Source organism: Musca domestica, unplaced genomic scaffold (assembly GCF_030504385.1).
Source record: "Musca domestica strain aabys unplaced genomic scaffold, Musca_domestica.polishedcontigs.V.1.1 160, whole genome shotgun sequence".
NCBI lineage: Eukaryota > Metazoa > Arthropoda > Insecta > Diptera > Muscidae > Musca > Musca domestica.
Window position 1 is genome coordinate 1249005 of NW_026712220.1, and position 21912 is coordinate 1270916.

The 21912-nt window shown below is 35.6% G+C and overlaps 1 protein-coding gene across 1 annotated transcript; it reads left to right on the plus strand.

Moving 5' to 3' along the window:
- Positions 1–4572: 4572 nt before the first annotated feature.
- On the plus strand, positions 4573–16357 carry LOC101890724 (chitinase-like protein Idgf4). Its single transcript, XM_005188622.4, has 3 exons — positions 4573–4789; positions 14981–15541; positions 15603–16357. The coding sequence occupies exons 1-3, from the start codon at positions 4666–4668 to the stop codon at positions 16247–16249; spliced, it is 1332 nt and encodes a 443-aa protein (XP_005188679.1). The 5' UTR covers positions 4573–4665; the 3' UTR covers positions 16250–16357.
- The last annotated feature ends 5555 nt before the right edge of the window (positions 16358–21912 follow it).

A 21912-nucleotide genomic window follows, 5' to 3' on the forward strand; every position in this document is an offset into this window, starting at 1 on the left:
GTGTCGAGTTTGAATGGAATCGGATGTTCATTTCTCGTTTTATGAGCTTGATGGTCATTCAAAATATAGTCATTTGTGGGGCAGGTGCTAGAAGAAGTGGACCGATTTCTACAGCCTGAATTGAATGTTTATTTAAAATTTTGATCCCTTGTGGGGGATCGATGTTGCAAGAGTAGTGAATCGATGTTGCACATCTCTGAACTCGATCTAAGTTTGACAATAATATTACGATGTACCAAGTTTGGATCAAATCGACATACCAGCCACACAGGCGGACAGACATCTCAAGATCGACTCCAAATGACATGAAACGGATTTGGTCTAAGGAGATCTAGGATATAAACCCGTTATTTCGATGTGGCACGTACTGACCGTGTCATATATACCCTCTGTAGCCATATGGCGGGTGTCCGAGAAGGAATACAGTGAAATATTATTCTTTAAAATTTTTCTACTCACATACCCTTAAAATAATTAATTTGATTTAGCAATAAAAATGAATTTAAAAAATAATTGTCATCCTGCATCATATTTCTTCACGAGAGCGGGATTTCCCTTTTCCTTGCAAAAGTCAACGATTTATAATCTTTGACTTACATAGACAATGAAAAATATTGAATAAAATTGTTAATAATTCACAGAAATAAAATATAACATTTGCTGAGACAATCTATAAACAACAGTGAACAGAATACAAATTTATTTGAAATAAAGAAAATAAAATCAAGAGAATATTTACCTCTAAGATCATGAATCATACATTTGTCTGTGAAATATTTTGTAAATACTTATTGCCGTATTCACAAAATATTTCACTGATATAATAAATGTACATAAGGTTATAGATGCATATAAATATTAATTTGCGAGGTGGAAACGTTTATTTGTTTGTACGAAAAACATATTGGCCTTGATCCCGAACTCGCAAGTATGGAAAATCTATTTAGAGTTTTTACTTGAAAGCGACTGAAATTTTTAATAAACTGTTTTGAAAAATATATACAAATAAGCTAACTATAATTTCTAATTCTATATATACAAAATAACATTATTTCGTCAATTCCTGTCGCTCAAGTTAATAGTAAAAAAATTTGGTGTCATTTTCTAATTTTCGTGTCCTTTAAATACGATAATATGTTTCGTGCACAATTTTGCTCATCGTAGCGGAAACTACATAATACAACTAGGACTCTGGTTTCGTCCACACGTGGTACATCGTAATATTGTTTCAAAATACAGGGTGAGATGAAAAAACTGCAACAAACTTTAGACTGCTGTCATTTCAACGCCACTCGTCCGACAGCTATTAAAATTATTCCAGTGACAACTCATCATATTGTTTACGAGCGTACAAAATCATTTTGCTGAAAATTTTCCAGAAAAAAAGTTATTCGTTATGGAATTCAAGCGTGATAGTGAAATTTCTTTATATTTGGCTGGAAAACCACAAGTGGCTATCGTTAGAGCACCCCAGCATTTAAATTTGAATAAATCTTTTGTGTTTCGTACTATCGCTCGTTACCGTGATACTGGTAGCGTAGCCCAACATGATTCAAAAAGTAAAGAAGCGACATGATGGCCGAAAAATGGCTCGTGAACTGAACATATGGCAAATATTGAAAAATGAGCTCGGGGTAAAGCCATTTAAATTCCAAACAGTGCAAGAACTTAGACTCAAAAGAGCTAAAGAGTTGCTTCGCTTGGTCGAAAGTGGTGAACTGCCAAAATGAGGTTCCTCGCTTCATTTCTAGCGCACAATGGCCACCAAAATCTTCGGATACCAATCCGTTGGACTATTGTGTATGGATTATTTTGGAAAGCAAGATTGACACAAAAAAATACCAAAGTGTCGATCACCTCATGAAAGCGTTGCGCCGGGAATGGGCCAAAATACCGCAGAGCAACATTCGGGCAGCGTGTGACGGTTTCATTGGCCGTTTGAAGGCCAGAATTCGTGCCAAAGTTGACCAATTCAAACAAATCTAAAGTTATTTTAAAATTTGATACTATTTCTGACATTTTTTGCTTTTATTCAATAAAATTAAAAAAAGTAAAGATTATGGCGTTTGACTTTGTTGCAGTTTTTTATCCCACCTTGTATATGATTCTCTTCAAATTTCACATATCCCTATATCGAAAAATGTACGCCTTCTGGTACCTCTCCCACAAAGGTTTACGGTTTGGCATACTTACATATCTAAGAATATGCGTAACATTAGATTATTCCCAAAAAATCGTTATAGAGGTCTGATTTCCTTCAAATGTTGCACATCCAAATATTTTCGTCAGTGTTAGATGAAGTGGAAAGAATTTTGTCCTATTGTCATAGGCTGAGGGCATAGATCTGTCGGCAAAACCAAATCATACTTTTTAACTTGTTATACCCTCAGCCACATGGCCGCCCGTCTGTCTGTCTGTCGCACAATAAGTCTCGAAGGGAGTATCGGATATGGTCCTAACTTGGTACATCGTAATATTTTTGTCAAACTTAGATCGAGTTCGGAGATGGGCAATATCGGTGCCCTCCTTCTGGTACGTCCCACACAAAAGGTCGAAATTTTCAAAAAATATATTTTTTGCACAGAAAGTGAAAGGATAATCCGATTTTGCTCCAACTTTGCACATCCTAGTGCTAAGTCAGATGTGAGAATGGACAATATCGGTCCACTCCATCAAGTACCTCCCCCACAAATGGTCCAAATTTTGAACAATTACAACTCTCATAAAATGTGATGCAAGAGTCCCATTGTCTTCAAATTTCACACGTTCCTTATATTTATATTAAACCAAGGTATGGTGTTAATATGGAATATATCGGTCCACTACTTCTGGTACCTCCCCCACAAATGGTCGAAATTTTCTAAAATATATATTTTTTGCACAGAAAGAGAAACAATAATCCGATTTTGCTCCAACTTTGCAAATTCTAATATTTGCATCAATGCTAGGTCGGTGCGAAAACGGACAATATCGGTCCACTCCTTCTGGTACCTCCCCCACAAAGGATCAAAATTTTAAATAATTACAACTCTCATAAAATGTGATTTAAGAGTCCGATTGTCTTCAAATTTCACATATCCCAATATTTATATTAACCCAAGGTATAGTGTTAAGATGGAATATATCGGTCCACTCCTTATGGTACCTCCCTTACAAACAATTTTGAATATCCATGAAGCTCATAAAAACCGAAATCAACATCCGATTCCATTCCAGACATGGTACATCTAAAATATTTCCATCAACACAAGATCTCTTATAAAGATGGTAGAGATCGGACCATTTATTTTGCTAAACAAAACGCTCAAAGAAAGCGAAATAAGAATCCAACTCTCTTCAAATTTCACACATACAAACATTTTTACTAACCCCTTTTGGTACCTCACCCACAAAGGGACACAATTTTCAATACTTTTATCTGTCATAAATTGCGAAATACAACAACTTTCTATATCTAAATATATGTCTCTCAACCAGAATCCTGAGTTGAATGTGGAATTTAAGATTTTCCATAAATTGGATATGAATGTTCGATTTTCTTATATATTCATAATAATATTTACACCAAATTTATTTAGGTCCGATATGAAATGGACAATATTGACCCATTCTTCATAACAGAAGACAAAATATTTTTAAATAATCGAACATTGGCTGAGTGATAAATTTGTCGGCAAAACCGATACTTTTTTTACTTGTTTTGGATTGCTGTTGGTGTCTAGGATGGAGAAATGGTTTGGATATGCGTACTAAATGTTACTAGATTTAGTATTAGGCGAATGAATCAACAACACGTAGAAGAACCAGGCCCTTCGTCAGCTTAAGACATTACCTCCTTCACTTCAAATTGAAATTCTGAAATTATAATAAGTAGAATAAATTCCACAAATAATGGCCTTCAATACTATTATCTGATATATCGCTCATGTAAGGAAAGCTCAAAATTTTAGGTAATTTATTTCTAAGGTGGAAGTTACAAAAAGGTTAGCTGGGTCAAACATATCTCCGTTTTTACGTCTTAGGGGGGTTTTATTTGTTTATTTCTAAACACTGTGCGATCATCAGAAAAAATAACAACAGATTTGAATATTGATGTCATCAATTGAAAGAACAATAAAAAAAACTAAAACACTACTTTCGGAGAGCAAGAATAACATGACAAAACGAGTAAACAAATAAAGCGAACGCACAGGCAAGACACAAAACAAAATAAAAACAATAATAAATAAATCTGTGCAAAGCGATGTGTTATCATGAATTTGTTAATGCTCACGGCTTGTGTCTGGTCACCATGTGTTGTTATTATTGTTTTTTGTTTTTGTTGCTTTTAAGCCGCACTTATGGCTTCAAATTACACTTGATATTGTTGTTGTTGTTGATGTTGTTGTTGTTGTCGGCTTCTCAATTTTACTCTATCGCCTGAAATGAGACATTTGGAGGGTTTGCGAGACACAACGAAAAAACAAAAACAATATGAAAACACAAAAATTTTGTTTGCTTTTGTTTAAATTTTTATTTGGCGAGGTTCAATATCAGTTTTTGAAACCGACATTACTTAAGACGTTCCTCGATCTGGCAGTTTTAGTTCGTGTTTAAGTTTTGGTGCGTAAAGACCTATCCATTGTGTTTTGTTGTGTCCGGAAACCCGAAAAAAATTTAGGCAAAATGAAATCATTTATTTTGCTCTGTGCCTTGTTCGGTGCAGTCGCTGTCCAGCAAACATTGGCCAATGCCGGTCCCAGTTCTCATTTGGTGTGCTACTACGATGGCAATTCCTATGTCCGTGAAGGTAAATAAAAACAAATGCAATAATAAATAATATGTGCAAAAATAGAGAATAACATTTTTTGAATAATTTTTCCACATGAAGTGTTAAAAAGGCCTCACAACAATGTTCTCAAGAACAAATGTGTTTCTAAGTAATTTAAAGGTGTTCTGAATGCATTTCATTGTCGTTTGGTTTCATTAACCTGGGGTTTTGCGATCCTCTATGCCCCCTGTGCCTTTTTGACTAATTAGAATTTGCCAAAAACACAATTTGAATGCCTCACACACATGACGTGTACCCATTTTTGGTGATTGTTTTTTTTTTTTTTCTTCTTCAGACTTCTCTAGAATTTTTAATTTCAATAGAAATTGTTCAAAAAAATTATTTTTAATTCTGTACTCGCAAGAAGTGCCTTCAAAGGTTATCTCTATCATTCGAAACACAAATTGTCGACACAATTTCATAATCTCTGAAGTGTTCGATTTATTAAGTGCCAACTTTGATTGTTGATGTTAGGGGTATTTTTTTTCTTCTGTCTTGTTTCTTGGAAAGAGATTAAAAGCTTTTAGTTTTATGCTAATTAGATTATCGTGAACGAGTTCAGTATTTTTGTTTTGAATAAATACTCATAATATGTATGTGTGTGTAATGTTATTAAAAGCAAATTGATTAAATGATGCTGAAATAATTTTACATTGGATGAAATGAAATGATAGTAGGTACTTTCGATTTCAAAAAGAAGGCAAACTAAACATTGCAATTATTTCTATGAGGGATGGGGATTTTCGTAACAGATTTAATTTTTATACCCTACAAGACTATGGGTTGGGTGTATTGTTAGTTTGATTGGCCAAAAATTATGTAACATCTCGAAATATTGGTCCAAGTCATAATAAATTATATATGGATTTTCCTATCTCGCCAACATGAGTCGATCTACCTATGTATGTCCGTCCTCACGATCCGATCCTCACGAAATTTTGTACAGAGGTGGGTTTAAGATCTGAACAATTTTTGGGGGAGATGATCGCAACTTATTTATGGGTTGAAATATACCAAAACAGAAAAAATATTGATTTTGTGATTGCTCTTAAGGTCGCAATTGTAGATCAATCGACTCGGAATTTTTCATCGGGCTAGAGTTTAGGGCAGAAGCCCACCAATTTAGATGGTCATGGAATAATATTTAGCGGTTGAAATAGACCATAACTTTTACATTATCAGTAAGGAAAGGTCAAAAGTTGGGCGGCCCGACCACTATTCGTGTTTGGTAGAGCTCACGTACCAAAAATTTATAAATATGGGGAACTTATGTGAAGTAGATCATACCGACTATGAACCAAATAACATTGCTGTATTGTGCATGATATGACTTCGATAAGGATTATACTTACAAATATTTATTGGTGCAATAGATATGCCGGACCGAGCTTCACCAAATGGTAAAATTCGGTTGAAAATCTATTAATTTTGAGCTGATATTACATATATGGTAAGCAATAATCGTAAAATTGGACCGAAGTTATATAAAAATCTAAACCGATCTCGATAAAATTTGGCTGAAGTATTTTCGAGCAGTATCTGATGCCCGGTATCAAAGTCATTGTTGTGGAATGCATATTACGCATGTGAGGGACTTTAATACCAAATCGGATGAAACATATATATAGATATTTCTGAACCGATTTTCACCAAAATATGAAGTACTTGCTTCTGGGCTGAAGTGCCAAAATTCAGTCAATTTGTACTGATATTAGCCATTTGGTTCATAATAAACTTAAAATCGAATAAAGATATATATGGGAGCTACATCCAAATCTGAATCGATCTTGACAAATTTTTAAACACTTGTTTCTGAGTTGCATCTGATATCTAGTACCAAATATCATTCTTGTGCAGTGCATATTACGTAAAATAAACCGCAAATCGAATGAAACATATACATATACCCCCAGTCTTGCGTTATGGTTATTCCAACTGTTAACCATTTATGGAGGAAAGTGCCACACATCAGATTCCTTGTTGAGAGAGATATTTATGTATACTAAGCTTGAAAAGGATCGCCGTTTTGTTTCGCATGTTATTAGATATACAAATACTGACAATTGGTACCTTTATGGGGGAGGTACCAGAAGAGATGGACCGATATCTATAATCCTCACACCAGATCTTTTGTTAGTACAAATATTGGAATGTGCGAAGTTTAGAAAATATCAGTTGCTTAATTCGCATTTTATGAGAGATTAAAATTAAAATTATTCAACATATTGACCCGTTGTGGGGGAGGTGCCAGAAGGAGTGGACCAATAAATCCCATCTTCAAACCAGATATTTTGTGAATACAAATATTCGGATGTGTGAAATTCGAAGAGAATCGAGTGCTTATTTCGCATTTTAGAAGAGCTATTATTATTCAAAATCTTTACGTGTTGTGGGGGAGGTACCAGAAGGAGGGGCTCCATAAATATGTTTTCATACCAGATCATGAGTCGGTAAAAATATTGAGATGTGCAAAACTTAAAGACAATCGGACTTCTATTTCACATTTTATAAGAGTTAAAATTATTTCAAATTTTGACCCCTGTGGGTGGGTCGGAAATATTGGGATTTGAAAAGTTTCAACAAAATTGGATGATTCTTTCTTGTTCTATGAGGTTAATTATTTTTTTTTTGAAAATTTTGACCTTTTGTGGGAGGGGTGTCAGAAGGAGTAGAGTGATATTTTCCATCTCCGAACTCGACCTTCAGGGTGAGATATATTTTTACATTTTTTTAATTTTATTGAATGAAAGCAAAAAATTTCGGAAATAACATCAAATTTCGACTCGGCTGTTATGGCGACCCACACCATCACCATGGACGGCGCTTGAGTTCTGTTGGCCAACTGAAGGTGCACATTTTCAGCCACTGCGACGCGGGTTTCGATCAAGTCGCTTCTTTACTTTTCGAACTATTTCTGCTGACGTTGCTGTTTTTTCCGTCCACTTAAAATTTTGACCCCTGTGGGTGGGTCGGAAATATTGGGATTTGAAAAGTTTCAACAAAATTGGATGATTATTTCTTGTTCTATGAGGTTAATTATTTTCTTTGAAATTTTTGACCTTTTGTGGGAGAAGTGCCAGAAGGAGTAGAGTGATATTTTCCATCTCCGAACTCGACCTTCAGGGTGAGATATATTTTTACCTTTTTTTAATTTTATTGAATGAAAGCAAAAAATGTCGGAAATAGCATCAAATTTCGACTCGGCTGTTATGGCGACCCACACCATCACCATTGCCGGCGCTTGACTTCTGTTGGCCAACCGAAGGTGCATATTATCAGCCACTGCGACGCGGGTTTCGATCAAGTCGCTTCTTTACTTTTCGAACTGTTTCTGCTGACGTTGCTGTTTTTTTCCGTCCACTTCCTTGACGTCGGGCTACGCTACCAGTATTCCGGTAACGAGCGGTGGTACGAGTCATAGACTCTAATAGCCATTAGGAACTTCTAATACGAAATTTGAAACAATTTCGGTAAATTATGTCGCTAAAATCATCAAAATACCGAATATAGGGAGGTGCCGTTTTGAGGGCTATACGAAGACGTGGGCCTTCATACGCAATTTTTTGTCATAGGCTGTAGTACCCTTTGTAAACATTAAGTACGAATTTTTTGCTAATATCATCAGAATACCGAAAAATCGGAGGTGCCGTCGTATGGGGGCTATACGAAAACGTGGACCTGGCTACTGGCAAAAAACACATAGCCTTCTGACTCAATTTTTTCGAAAGATAGCAGCGTGATTACTATAGATAGACAGGCTCTCTAAATCGACTTACAATTTTATGCAGAACAAAATTATGTACACTGTGTTAGATCTGACATGAGTATTTCGAGGAGTTGCAAACGGCATGACAAAGTTAATATACCCTCAATATAATAAGTAAAAAATTTGGAACGAATTTGAAAAATTAAAAAAAAAATAATAAAATCCGTTAAAAATTCTATTAAAATATTGGAGCTATACAGAGACCTGTTATAACCATTAGGAACTTCAAATATGAAATTTGAAACAGTTCCGGTAAATAATGTCCCTAAAATCGTCAAAATACCGAATATGGTATTGTATGGAGGCTATATGATATCGATGGCCTAAATAGACAATTATCTTCCAGGTACTTAGAAGGAACTCCTTGTGTGAACTTTTAGACAATTTCATTAAAAAAATTGGCCACATTCATCAAAATACCGAATACTTGAAGTTACCGTTATATGGGGGCTATACAATATCGCGAACCTATCGGTGAAAAGTACTAAGAAGGAAGATATTAGTTGGTTTTTTAGACAATTTCATTGAAGAATTTGGATACAGTCATCAAAATACCGAATATCGGACGGTTACATTATGTGGGGACTATACGACACCGTTGATGGTATAGCCCATCTTCGAACTTGATTCATATCTTAATTTGTTTTGACTCTAGACAGGAGGAAGGAAATCGTAAAATCGTCTTAAAATTTCACACTGATCAATATAGTATAGGTATAAAATTATTATTTCGATGAGTTACAAACGGAATGATGAACCTAATATACCCTCCATACTATGTATGGTGGAGGATATAAAAATCAGGAGGTACATTCAACAAATTGATGCACCCACAGAAGGATATATCTCACTTGACTTAGATTTTTATACCGATGTGGCTAATGGAGTGGGAAATTTAAGTAATTAAGATATTTTAGCTATTTCACTTTTAATTAATTAATAAAATTACAACAATCTGTCTTCTGTATACATTTAAAAAAAAAATCAATCAATTGAAACATGTTTTTATCCAGTGTTGTCATTTCATGATGTATTGTTGAGTGAAAATAATTTATATTGTTCGGATGACGTGCCTCTGTTCGTCTGTTGCGAATTGTTTTACAACAACAGACAACACTGTTGTTATTACTTGTGTTTGAACTCAATTTTTTTCGCATTCAATTTAAATTTGTTTGTTTACTTCCGAGAAATAAATTGCAAAAATATAATCCCACTTACAGGGGTATTTGAGTCGAAGTGATAATTAGTTACGTCCGTAGCTAAATGCAAACACACAAAACAAGGCTTTCGTCTGAATATGGTTATGCGACTGTTCGGTCGACAGGCATATAAGACAGTAAGAAAGCAAAACAAAAGTAAATATTTTAAACAATTTCAAATTGATATGAAAGAATTCTTTATACATCCGACTTCAAGGAAATATATTAAAGCATTCACAGTATGAATCTCAACTACAGGGTGATATGAAAAAACTGCAACAAAGTCAAAAACCATAATTTTACATTTTTTTTAAATTCTATTCAATGAAAGCAAAAATGTTGGAAAGAGCATCAAATTTTAGAATAACTTTAGATTTGTTCAAATTGGTCACCTTTGACACGAACTATGGCCTTCAAAAACGCTGCCCGAATGTTGCTCTGCGGTATTTTGGCCCACTCACGGCGAAGTGCTTGCTTGAGGTGATCGACAATTAGGTATTTTTAAGTGCCAACCTTACTCCAGACCCAATAGTCCAACAGATTGGTATTCGGAGATTTTGGTGGCCATTGTGCGCTTGAAATAAAGCGAGGCACCTCATTTTTCAACCATTCTTAGGCGACGCATGCTGAGTGCGATGGCGCTGAGTCCTGTTGGAATGTCCAAGGTCTGGGGCCAAAATGTTTGCGTGCCCAAGGCTTTAATACACCTTCCAGAATATTTTCGCCATAATATTCGTCATTTATTCTGATGCCACGATGACGGCAACTCCATCACCATAGCCAGCGCTTGAGTTCTGGTGGCCAACCGAAGGTGCAAATTTTCAGCTGACCTCTTTGGCATGTAAACACGATCATTTTGTTTGTTTACAAACTGCTGGACAATGAATGCTTTCTCATCGGAGAAAACCAAATTCGGCAGTTCAACACTTACGGCCAAGCGGAACAACTCTTTAGCTCTTTTGAGTCTATTTTCTTTCTGTGGCGGTGTAAGTTCTTGAATTTTTGGAATTTAAATGGCTTTACTCCGAGCTCGTTTTTCAATATTTTCCGAATGGAATATTGCGATATGTTCAGCTAACGAGCCATTTTCGACCACTGAGACGTGGGTTTCGATCAAGTCACCTTTTACTTTTCGAACCATTTCTGCTGATGTTGCTGTTTTCTTCTGTCCACTTCTTTGACGTCGGTAACGTTGGTACCAGTATCACGGTAACGAGCGATGGTACTAGACACAAAAGATTTATTCACATTTAAGCGGTGTCCGTCTGTCTGTCGGTCCGTTCGTCTGTCTGTTGTAATCACGCTATCTTTCGATCGAATTGAGATAGAAGGCTAAAATTTTGCATATATGCGTAGTTTACCAGTAGGTAGGTTAAGTTCGTAAATGGGCCATGTCGGTCCACATTTTCGTAGAGCCTCCATACGACGGTACCTCCCGATATTCGGTATTTTCATGATTTTAGCGACAGTATTTACCGGAATTATTTCAAATTTCATATTTAAAGTTCGTCATGGGTACCACAGTCTATGACAAACATTTTTGTATTCAGGTCCAGGTCTTCGTATAGTCCCATAAAACGGTACTCACGATATTCGGTATATTCATGATTTTAGCGACAGTATTTACTGGAATTATTTCAAACTTCATATTTAAAGTTCGTAATGGGTACTACAGTCTATGACAAAAATTTTTGTATGCAGGTCCATGTCTTCAAATAGCCCCCCTATAACTGTACCTTCCGATATTCGGGATTTTAATGTCAGCAACATTATTCACCGGAATCGTTTCAAATTTAGTCTTGAGAGATCTTAATGGTATCTACAACCATTGGAACAAAAATTTGGTATGCAGGTCCACATCTTCGTATAGCCCCTATATAACGGTACCTCCCGATATGTGGTATTTTCATGATTTCAGCGACATTATTTACCGGAACAATTCCAAATTTCGTATTTGAAGTTCAGGGTGCTACTGCTTATGACACAAATTGCTTATATAGGACCACGTCTTCGTATAGCCCCCTTATAACGGGTTTCATTCGAACGGTATTTCTTGACGGAATTTATTTGAAATTTTTCAAATTTCTTGCAAATGGTGGAGGGTATAAAAAATTCGATCCGGTCGAACTTAGCACCTTTTTTACTTGTTATATTTTCAAACTATTATTTCTCATTAAAACCAAAACAGTATTACAGTTACACTTTTAATTACAAACATACAAACATTCATACATATATACATCTCTGTTGTTAATTATTTGTAAGTTCTCTCTAAAACTGGTTCTCTAGCCATAAAAATCTGATCTTGTGATCAAATAATTGTGTGTTCTGAGTCATTCGCCATTCAAAGCGTTCACTTTCATTAAAACGTGCTGAGAATAGAACTGCTGCTGCTACTGCTATTAAGCGGAAGGTGATAGAATTAAAATAACAATTTAAATATGACTAAGTCACCAGACAACAACAATAGCTGGAGGTCTATTTGTGGTTCGATTTTAAGGTGATATCTTATTTTAAGTGCACCACAAATAATTCAAATAAAAAGCCATTGGTGTGTACCATGAAATGAACGAAATAAATTAAAATTTTATAATGGGTCTAAAGTGTTTATACAACGCGGCCCTGAAAAATCTCCTATAATGTATGGAAAATGATGAATTTCATATATACACGCATGACATGAAAACACAAATTCGTTTAGCGATCTTGAATTCATATACATTATATTCTTAGAATAAACCCTTCAAATTCAGACAGGCCTCCCTAAAATTCTGCAAATTAAAGATGAGAATAACAAAATAGTTCAAACCAATCAATCATGAAATTTTGGATTAAAAATCCAACAATCCTTACCAAAAAATTTTAAAGCCCTGTATTTATTATCAATTATTTGAGATCTATAAGTAAGATACAAATTGCCCTCCAAATTCACTATTAGGAATCTAAAAATCCTTTAGAATTTTTTTCTTATAATTCACAATAAATAAATTAAATCCTTCAAAAATAGTCTTTAAATCCTTCAAAAATAGTATAAAAAATCAGGATTAGTCTTTCAAACAATTGACCTTCGAAATGCACGTTCCGTCCCTCATTAAGAAGTCCTTCAAAGCCACAACGATTTATTTAATTAAATATTGAAAAGTCCATAATTAATTTCTCATAAAATAGTCTTAACAATCAAGAATTAGGCCCTTTTCAAATAGTCCCAAAAACCAAGGATTAGTTCTTCAGAAAATGGTTTTAAAAATTCCACAATTAGTCGTTCAAAAAAAGGTCTTGAAAATTCTTCTATATACAGTTAAATAAACTGGCTATTAGTACTTCATAAAATAATCTTAAAATTTACGATTAGTTCTTAAAAAAAGTCCTAATAATTCACCACTCGTCCTCAAAAGCTAGACTTTAAAATCGCTGAATAGTTCTCCAACATATTATTAAAAAGCATATTAAAACTCCAAAAAATCCTAAAATAAATAGTCCCACAATCCACGAATAAAGCCCTTTAAAAATCCTTCTATATATTGTGTCAAAATACACGATTTTAGTCCTTTTTAAGTAATTCAATAAATGGTTTCAAATTCCGCAATTAATGTCCTTTAAAATTCCTTCAATACTAAATAACTTCAAGTCACTTTAAAATACCTCCAAAAATTCTTAGTAAAATCCATAAGATCCTCTATTAAAGTCCCTTAAAATCCCCTTTAAGAACAATTTCACAATTCACGCTTTGTGTCCCCCAAAAAGTCCTTCAATAACGAGTCTTAAAATCCTCGACTAAAGTCTCACAAAAATCATTCAATTAATATGCTTCGGAAATCCTTTTAAATTGTTAATTATGTAGCCCTATAATCCACGATAAAAGTTCTTCCAAATGTGTACAATAAATAGCCTTAACATCCTTAAATATATACTTAATATTACTTCAATAAGTAATTCTAAACCTTTCAAAATTATTTCAATTAATAGTCTTAATATTCATTAACCATTTCTTTAAAATTCCTTTAATAAATAGTTCTTCAATGTATTGTTAAATACCTAAAATTCATTCAATTAATAGTCTTAAAATCTACTCTTAATTCCCTTTGAAATTTCTTCAATAAATAATCCTACAATTCACTATTAAAGAACGATAAAATATCGTTTAATAAATAACCCTATCCTTCTTTAAAGTCCTTCTAATTCACGATTGACGTGAACTCCCTCAATTAATTGTTTTAAAATCCACGTTTAAAATTTCTTAAAAGTTTTTCAATAATTGGTCTTAAAATCCACAATTAAAGGCCTTCGAAATTCATTCAATGTAGTCATGAAAGTATTTCAAGACAGCAATACAAGGTCAATGTCGGCACTTGGCGAAATTTTGTATATTTTTGTTATATGTAATATTTTGGTTAATATAATAAATTATATTTATTTTATATGTTTTTTAATATTGTTCGTGATGATGTCTTCCATCGGAGGAGGAAATATCGAAAATAATAAATAAATAAAAAAGAAAAACAAAGACCTCGAGCTCAATTTTATAAAACTCACATTATATACATATAAACTATTTATATAGTCCTTAACATTCCTTCAATAAATAGTTCTACAATTCGCTATCATAAACTAAAAAAATCGAAACAGTCTTGAAAATACCTCTAAAGTCCTTCGGTAAATGGTCTTAGAATCCACGTTTAAACCCCTTTTCATGTCTTAAATAAAATGTTCTAAAATTCTACATAAAGGTCAATTAAAAGCTCTTCAAAAAATAGTCTTAAAATCCACGATTATAGTCCTTTAAATTTTTCACCTCAAAATCCTTCAAATTACTACAATCCACGACAAGAGCCCTTCAAAATATTAAAAGTCTTCAAATTCACAATTAAGGTCTTTCAGAAAGAACTTTAAAAATCCATGACGATAAGCCTAATATAAGCATTCGAGAAATTTTTAGAAAAGTGAAATCGGAAGACGCTTTGTTCAGTATTTATTGAAGTCACTCATTGATTATTTGGACATGCTTGAAAAACATTTCGTATTTCAGTCAATTTGCAATAACAAAATAAATATTAAAACATTTATCATTCACAAGCAAATAATAAATTATCAACAGACATAAACATATTGAGGTCACAACGTGTGTGTGAAAAATGTGTCATTTCCGAGAATCCATGCATATTAAATACTTATTTATGACGAAAAATTTTGTTTTTTTATTTACAGGCCTTGCCAAATTGACTTTGCCCGAATTGGAACCCGCCTTGCAATTCTGCTCCCACTTGGTGTATGGCTATGCTAGCATCAACCCCACCAGCAACAAATTGGTTAGCAGCAATGAAAAACTTGATTTGGATGTTGGCACCGGTTTGTATCGCACCGTTACCGGTTTGAAGAAGAAATTCCCCCATTTGAAGGTGTTGTTGAGTGTGGGCGGTGATCGCGATGAAGTCGATCCCGATAGCAACAAATATTTGACATTGTTGGAGTCGAGCAATGCCCGCATTCCCTTCATCAACAGTGCCCACGCTTTGGTTAAGACCTATGGTTTCGATGGCCTCGATGTAGCCTGGCAATTCCCCAAGAATAAGCCCAAGAAGGTTCATGGCGGTTTCGGTAAATTCTGGAAGGGTATTAAGAAAGTCTTCAGCGGTGATTTTGTTGTTGACGAAAAGGCTGAGGAACACAAGGAAGCTTTCACCGCTTTGGTGCGTGAATTGAAGAATGCTTTGCGTCCCGATGGTTATCTCTTGGGTTTGACCGTGTTGCCCAATGTGAACTCTTCATGTAAGTGTAGAATGAAGATATTTGTAAAAATAAAATGTATATTAATTTTTCTTATTTTTAGTGTTCTATGATGTCCCCGCCTTGGTCAACAACTTGGACTATGTCAATTTGATGGCTTTTGATTTCCAAACCCCCGAACGTAACCCCGAAGTTGCTGATTTCCCTGCTCCCTTGTATGAACTTAATGAACGCAACCCCGAATCGAATGTCAACTTCCAAGTCCAATACTGGTTGCAAAACCATTGCCCCGCCTCCAAGATCAATGTGGGTATTGCCTCCTATGGCCGCTCATGGAAAATGACCAAGGATTCCGGTCTGACCGGTTTGCCCCCAGTATCTGATACCGATAAGGCTGGTCCCGCTGGCGTCCAAACCCAAATCGATGGTCTCTACAGCTGGCCTGAGGTTTGCAGCAAATTGCCCAACAATGCCAATCAACATTTGAAGGGTGCCGATCAACCACTCCGCAAGGTGGGCGATCCAACCAAACGTTTCGGCAACTATGCCTACCGCTCCGCTGATGATAAGGGTGAAAACGGTCTATGGGTTGGTTATGAAGATCCCGATACCGCTGCCAACAAGGCTGCCTATGTTAAGGCCAAGGGTTTGGGTGGTGTTGCTTTGGTCGATTTGTCCTACGATGATTTCCGTGGCTCCTGCTCCGGTGACAAGTATCCCATTCTGCGTGCCATCAAGTATAAATTGTAAATTGTGATCCGAACTCAATCACCCACACTTCACTAAGTTAAGATCCTTAAGATATTATTTTTTGTATTTGCAAATGCAATCGTAAATAAATGTTAACATGTTATCAAAGCCGTAATTTTTTGAATCATTGGAAAGAAACCCAGAGAGGAAAGGTCAAAAGTCGGGCGGGGCCGACTATATGGTACCCTACACCTCTATGCGCATTTAGTAGATCTCCCGTAACAAAAAAGTTCATATTGGGAATTTATGTGAAGTAGATCATACCAACTATGAACCAAATAACATTGGCAGCTAAACATATATATGGCAGCTGTAGCTATAACTGAACCGATATTAACCTAAATTGGAAGCACTTGCTTTTAGGCCGTAGTCCGTCGGAAGAGTCAAAATTCGTTCCATTTGGGCTGATATTAGCAATTATTTGCACAATAAACTTGAAATCGGATTAAGGATATATATGGGAGCTATATACAAATCTGAACCGATAAAATTTGGCAAAGGTATTTTCCAGATATCATTGTATTTTTCCAAATATCATTGTTGTCGAATGCATATTGCGAATGTGAGGGATGAAACATATATATGGGAGCTAAAGCTATATCTGGACCGATTTTCAGCACATTTTATGTACTTTCTTCTAGACTGAATTCGTTCGGATGTGCCAAAATTCAGGTCATTTGGACTGATATTGAAAATATATATAGAAGCTATATCCATATCGGCACCGATCTTGATAAAATTTGGTAGAGGTATTTTTGGGCTGTATCTGATATTTAATACCAAACATCACTGTTATCGAATGCAAATTACGAATGTGAGGGACTTAAACACCAAATGGGATGAAATACATATATGGAAGCTATAGCCAACGAATTTTCACCAAATTTGACGAACATGCTTCTAGACTGAATTCGGTTGCATGTGCCAAAATTCAGGACTTTGGGACTGATATTGACCTTTCAGTGCAAAATTAACCCGAAATAAGTTGAAGATATATGGGAGCTATATCTAAATCTGATCCGATTATCGCCAATTTCGTCCATGTGCCAAACAAATGTTGTTTGGAAAATTTCATATCAATCGGATAATAAATTCGAACTGCATTTTCTTCACAAGAATACATGGACGGACGACATGCATTAATCGACTCAGAAAGTGATTCTATTGGGAACTTGCAAATGCCCACTACTTCGCATGCGGAAATAACGGCTTATATTAACTGGATTTGAAATGTGGAAAATATTAAATAAAAGACCACCATTCAGTTCTTAAACTTTGCAAAACCACTTGCTCATGTCAAGTTTTCAAGTTTTTACCACTATCAGTTCACATAATTTAAAATAGTACCAAATGTACATTTTGGTACTTATGATATACGTATTGTTTGAATTTCAAAAAACTTATTGGTTTGTCTATCCTACATAACATCAAAAACTTCACTCTCAAATTTCAGATTTCCAGCTCTATTCTTTCCCCAAAATACTAAAGTCAGTACTATTTTGTACTTTTCGTAATTTTTAATACATATTTCCAAATCTCACGCCAAGTATCAACCAAACCGCACAAGTGTTCATCCTAATGCCAAATTTTAGACTTTCAACTCAATCCCTGACCCAAAAACAAAATTTAGTACCACCTCCAAATTTGAACCCTACACACAAACAAGGATCTCAAATTTAAGATTTCAAGCGGTATCCATACACGCAATACCAAATTTAGTACAATTAGTACCTTTCGTGAACATGAGTACAAATTTCCAATACTACCACCATATCACAATCCAACACTCCGACAATAATCTTTTTTCCGATTTTCAGGATACCAGCTCTACTGGTCCACCCAAATCCCAAATGTACCAAATTTAGTACCATTCAGTACACATAAGTTCGAATTTCCAAAATTACGTTTATACTTCTGTCCTACAATGCAATACTAATCTTATTTTCAAATTTCAGCATTGGTTCTCTCAAATCGAAATTGTACCAAATTGTGTACTAAGTATTTTTGTACAAGTACTACCTCCATATCCCAATCCTACTCTCCGCCAGCAATGTTAATTTAAAGTTTCAGCACCCCAGCTCCAACCGTTTCTCTAAATTCGAATTGTATAAAGTTTAATACTTTTCGTATTCATGAGTACACACTTCCAAAAGTACCTCCTTACATCCACCCTACTCCTTGACCTCGATCCCCATTCTAAATTTGAAGTGTTTAGCTCTAACCGTTCAGTAAAAATTGCCAAAAAAAAACAAGCCTTACATTTTCAGGATTCTAGATTCAGCCGTTATTCTGGGGGTTAATGAATAATTAAATCATTCATTCAGTTACTTTACTTCTTTATACCCTCAGCCCTGTGGCTAGATACGGTCAAAACGTGCCTCATCGAAATAACGGTTTTAGACCCTAGGTCTCTTTGGACCAAATCCGTTTCAAGACACTTGGAGTCGATCTAGCGATGTCCGTCCGTGCGATAACCCTCGAAGGGAGTATCCGAAAATGGTACATTTAATATTTTTATCAAAGTTAGATCGAGTTTGGAGATGGACAATATCGGTCCACTCCTTCCGGTATCTCTCCACAAAATGTCAAGATTTTCAACAATTTCATATTACATACATCCCATTATTTCCACTAACACAAGATCTGATGTGAAGATGGGATACACCGGTCCACTCCCTCTGGTACCACAAAGGTTCAACATTTTGAGTACCGAGAAGCTCATAAAACTGGAAATTAACATCCGATTTCATTCAAATTTGGTACATCTCAATATATACATCAACACAAGACCTGTCATAAATATGGTAGGTATCGGACAATTTCTGCTGGTACCTCCCCCACAGAGGGTTCAAAACTTTGAAAACCAAAATGCCCAAAGAATGCGAAATAAGCTTATAACTCTCTTCAAATTTCACATATTCAAATATTTTTGTTAACGCAGGAGCTGTTGCGAAGATGATTTATCTGCCAACCCCTTCTGGTACCTCATCCACAAAGAGTCACAATTTTCAATATTTTTATCGGTCATAACTTGAAAAACAAGTCGGCGATTCTTTACAACTTGCTATTCTTTAGATATTTCTCTTATCCAGAAATCTGACATGAATATGTTATTTATCGAAATTTCGCATAAAATTGGATATAAATGTTCGATTTCCTTCAGAATTTTCATAGCAATATATTTTTTAGTATTAAATGGAGTATGAAAATAGTATACTTCGGCCCGCTATATCTGTTACCTCACGTGTATTTCCACATTTTCCTAAATGTTAACATATTTTATATTAAGTATAGGAAGTAGTCAATACAGGGTGAGATGAAAAAACTGCAACCAAATTCAGACTGCTGTCATTTCTAAGCCACTCGTCCGACATATGTTAAAATTATTCCAGTGACAGCTCATTACATTGTTTACAAGTTTACATGAACATATCGCAATATTCCATTCGGCAAATATTGCCAAAACGCACTCGGGGTAAAGCCATTGAAATTCCAAAAAGTACAATAACTTACACCGCAACGGAAGGAAAATAGGCGCAAAAGAGCTAAAGATTTGCTTCACTTGGCCGAAAGTGGTGGACTGCCGAATTTGTTTTTTTCCGAAGAGAAAACATTGGTTGCCCAACAGTTTGTAAACAGACAAAATTACTTGCTTAAGAGATTAGAGATTAAGATATTGCCAAAGAGATTAGCTGAAAATGTGCACCTTCGGTTGACCACCAGAACTCAAGCGCCGGCCATTGTGATGGTGTGGGCCGCCATAATAGCCGATGGTCGCTCTTCGCTAGTATTAATCGATTGTAGCATAAAAATAAATGCCGAATATTATAGCGAAAATATTCTGGAGGGTGTATTGAAGCCTTGGGCACGCAAACATTTTCTCCACAGACCTTGGACATTCCAACAGGACACAGCACCATCGCACTCAGCACGCGCCACCCAAGAATGGTTACGAAATGAGGTTCCTAGCTTTATTTGCAGCGCACAATGACCACATAAATCTCTGGATACCAATCCGTCGGACTATTGTGTCTGGAGTATTTTGGAAAACAAGGTTGGCACTAAAAAATACCAAAGTGTCGATCACCTCAAGCAAGCGCTTCGACGGGAATGGGCCAAAACAACAGACCAACATTCGGGCAGAGTGAGACGGTTTTATTGGCCGTTTGAAGCCCATTCGTGCCAAAGGTGACCAATTCGATGAAATCTAAACTTATTCTAAAATTTGATGCTATGTCCGACATTTTTTGCTTTCATTCAATAAATTAAAAAAAAAAATTTAAAAATTGTGGCGTTTGACTTTGTTGCAGTTTTCATTCATCTCACCCTGTATAGTTCAACTCTGGCACATTGTAATATTTATATCAGACTTAGGTCATATACGGAACCTCCATAAATTGTCAACAGTGTGAATTATAACTCTAGGCTGGGGGTATACATCCGTCGGAGAAACCGACTGATACTGTTTTACTCGTTTTTAATTACCTTAAAGAAATTTCCGAAAAAATAAGAAATTCGATTCTTTGTCACTTCTTTTTAAATGTCAGTGTTCTTAAATTTATTTCTCTTTAAATTACTGTTAGAGATTTCAATTCTCATGACTTCATTTCTCCATTGGCCAAGAAGACACAGGCAAAGACACAAATGGCCAAGAAATATATAGGAACTTCGACACACAACATTCCTGTGGACTTTATAATGGAGTAGTAATGCATACGTCTATCTGGAAAGCAACACATACACATATAAAACCTCACACACACATGCGGACACATATTCACCAGAAAGGAGATCTACTCACAACATCCGTTGCAGTGTCGCATTGAGGTCAGTTAGCAATTGTTTTATGGGTGACAGGACATAGCTCTGGAACAATTGCAGCCAACTTCAACTGATTTCATATCCGCACATTTATCTGCACACCCAATCACACGGACATACTCACACACACACCAACACAAAGCATTCATGTAAAAGAGCATTCCCATACATCAGATAAGCTTTGCAATGTGCTTTTGTGTTGATATCCTAGAGCCCATCACTTGGACTTGCTGTTTTCCTTTTTTTGCCATCTCCTTCTTTTGGTTTTGATTCTTTTTTTTTTCGTTTTGGCTTGGCAATCATTGTTGTAGGCGTTGTCGACTGAAAAGGAATTGGCTTTGGTGTTTGTTGGTCCTGTCATTGGTATGTAGATGCATTAGATGCTCTTTTAGAAGTTCGTTCGTTTGTTTTTTTTTTTTGCATCTCTGGCCCGCGCTGTGCCATTGTTCATATTAGGAGTCACTCTTTGATTTTTCGACATCCTCCTAGTGGTGATTGTTGTTTTCGATTTGCAAAAATTGCCAAAGCAACCACATGTTGGCATCTATGTCTTCTCTGCACAACATGCAACAAACCACCACCATCACCAGACCATCCCAATTGAATGGCAGCAAGAAAAAAGGAATAAAAACGAATCATCAAGGAAGATATTATTGTTCGTGGGTCCTCTGGCTGCCATTATAAACTCATATGTAGCGCCTGGCATGCATTTTTCATGTGAAGTGAAAAAATCATTGTAATGGAGTTTGGAGCTCAAAACAAACGAACCTACTAACATTTAATATAGGTCCTTCTTCAGTTGGGGAGCAGAAACAGGTTGACCTTATAAAGGAAGAACAGTG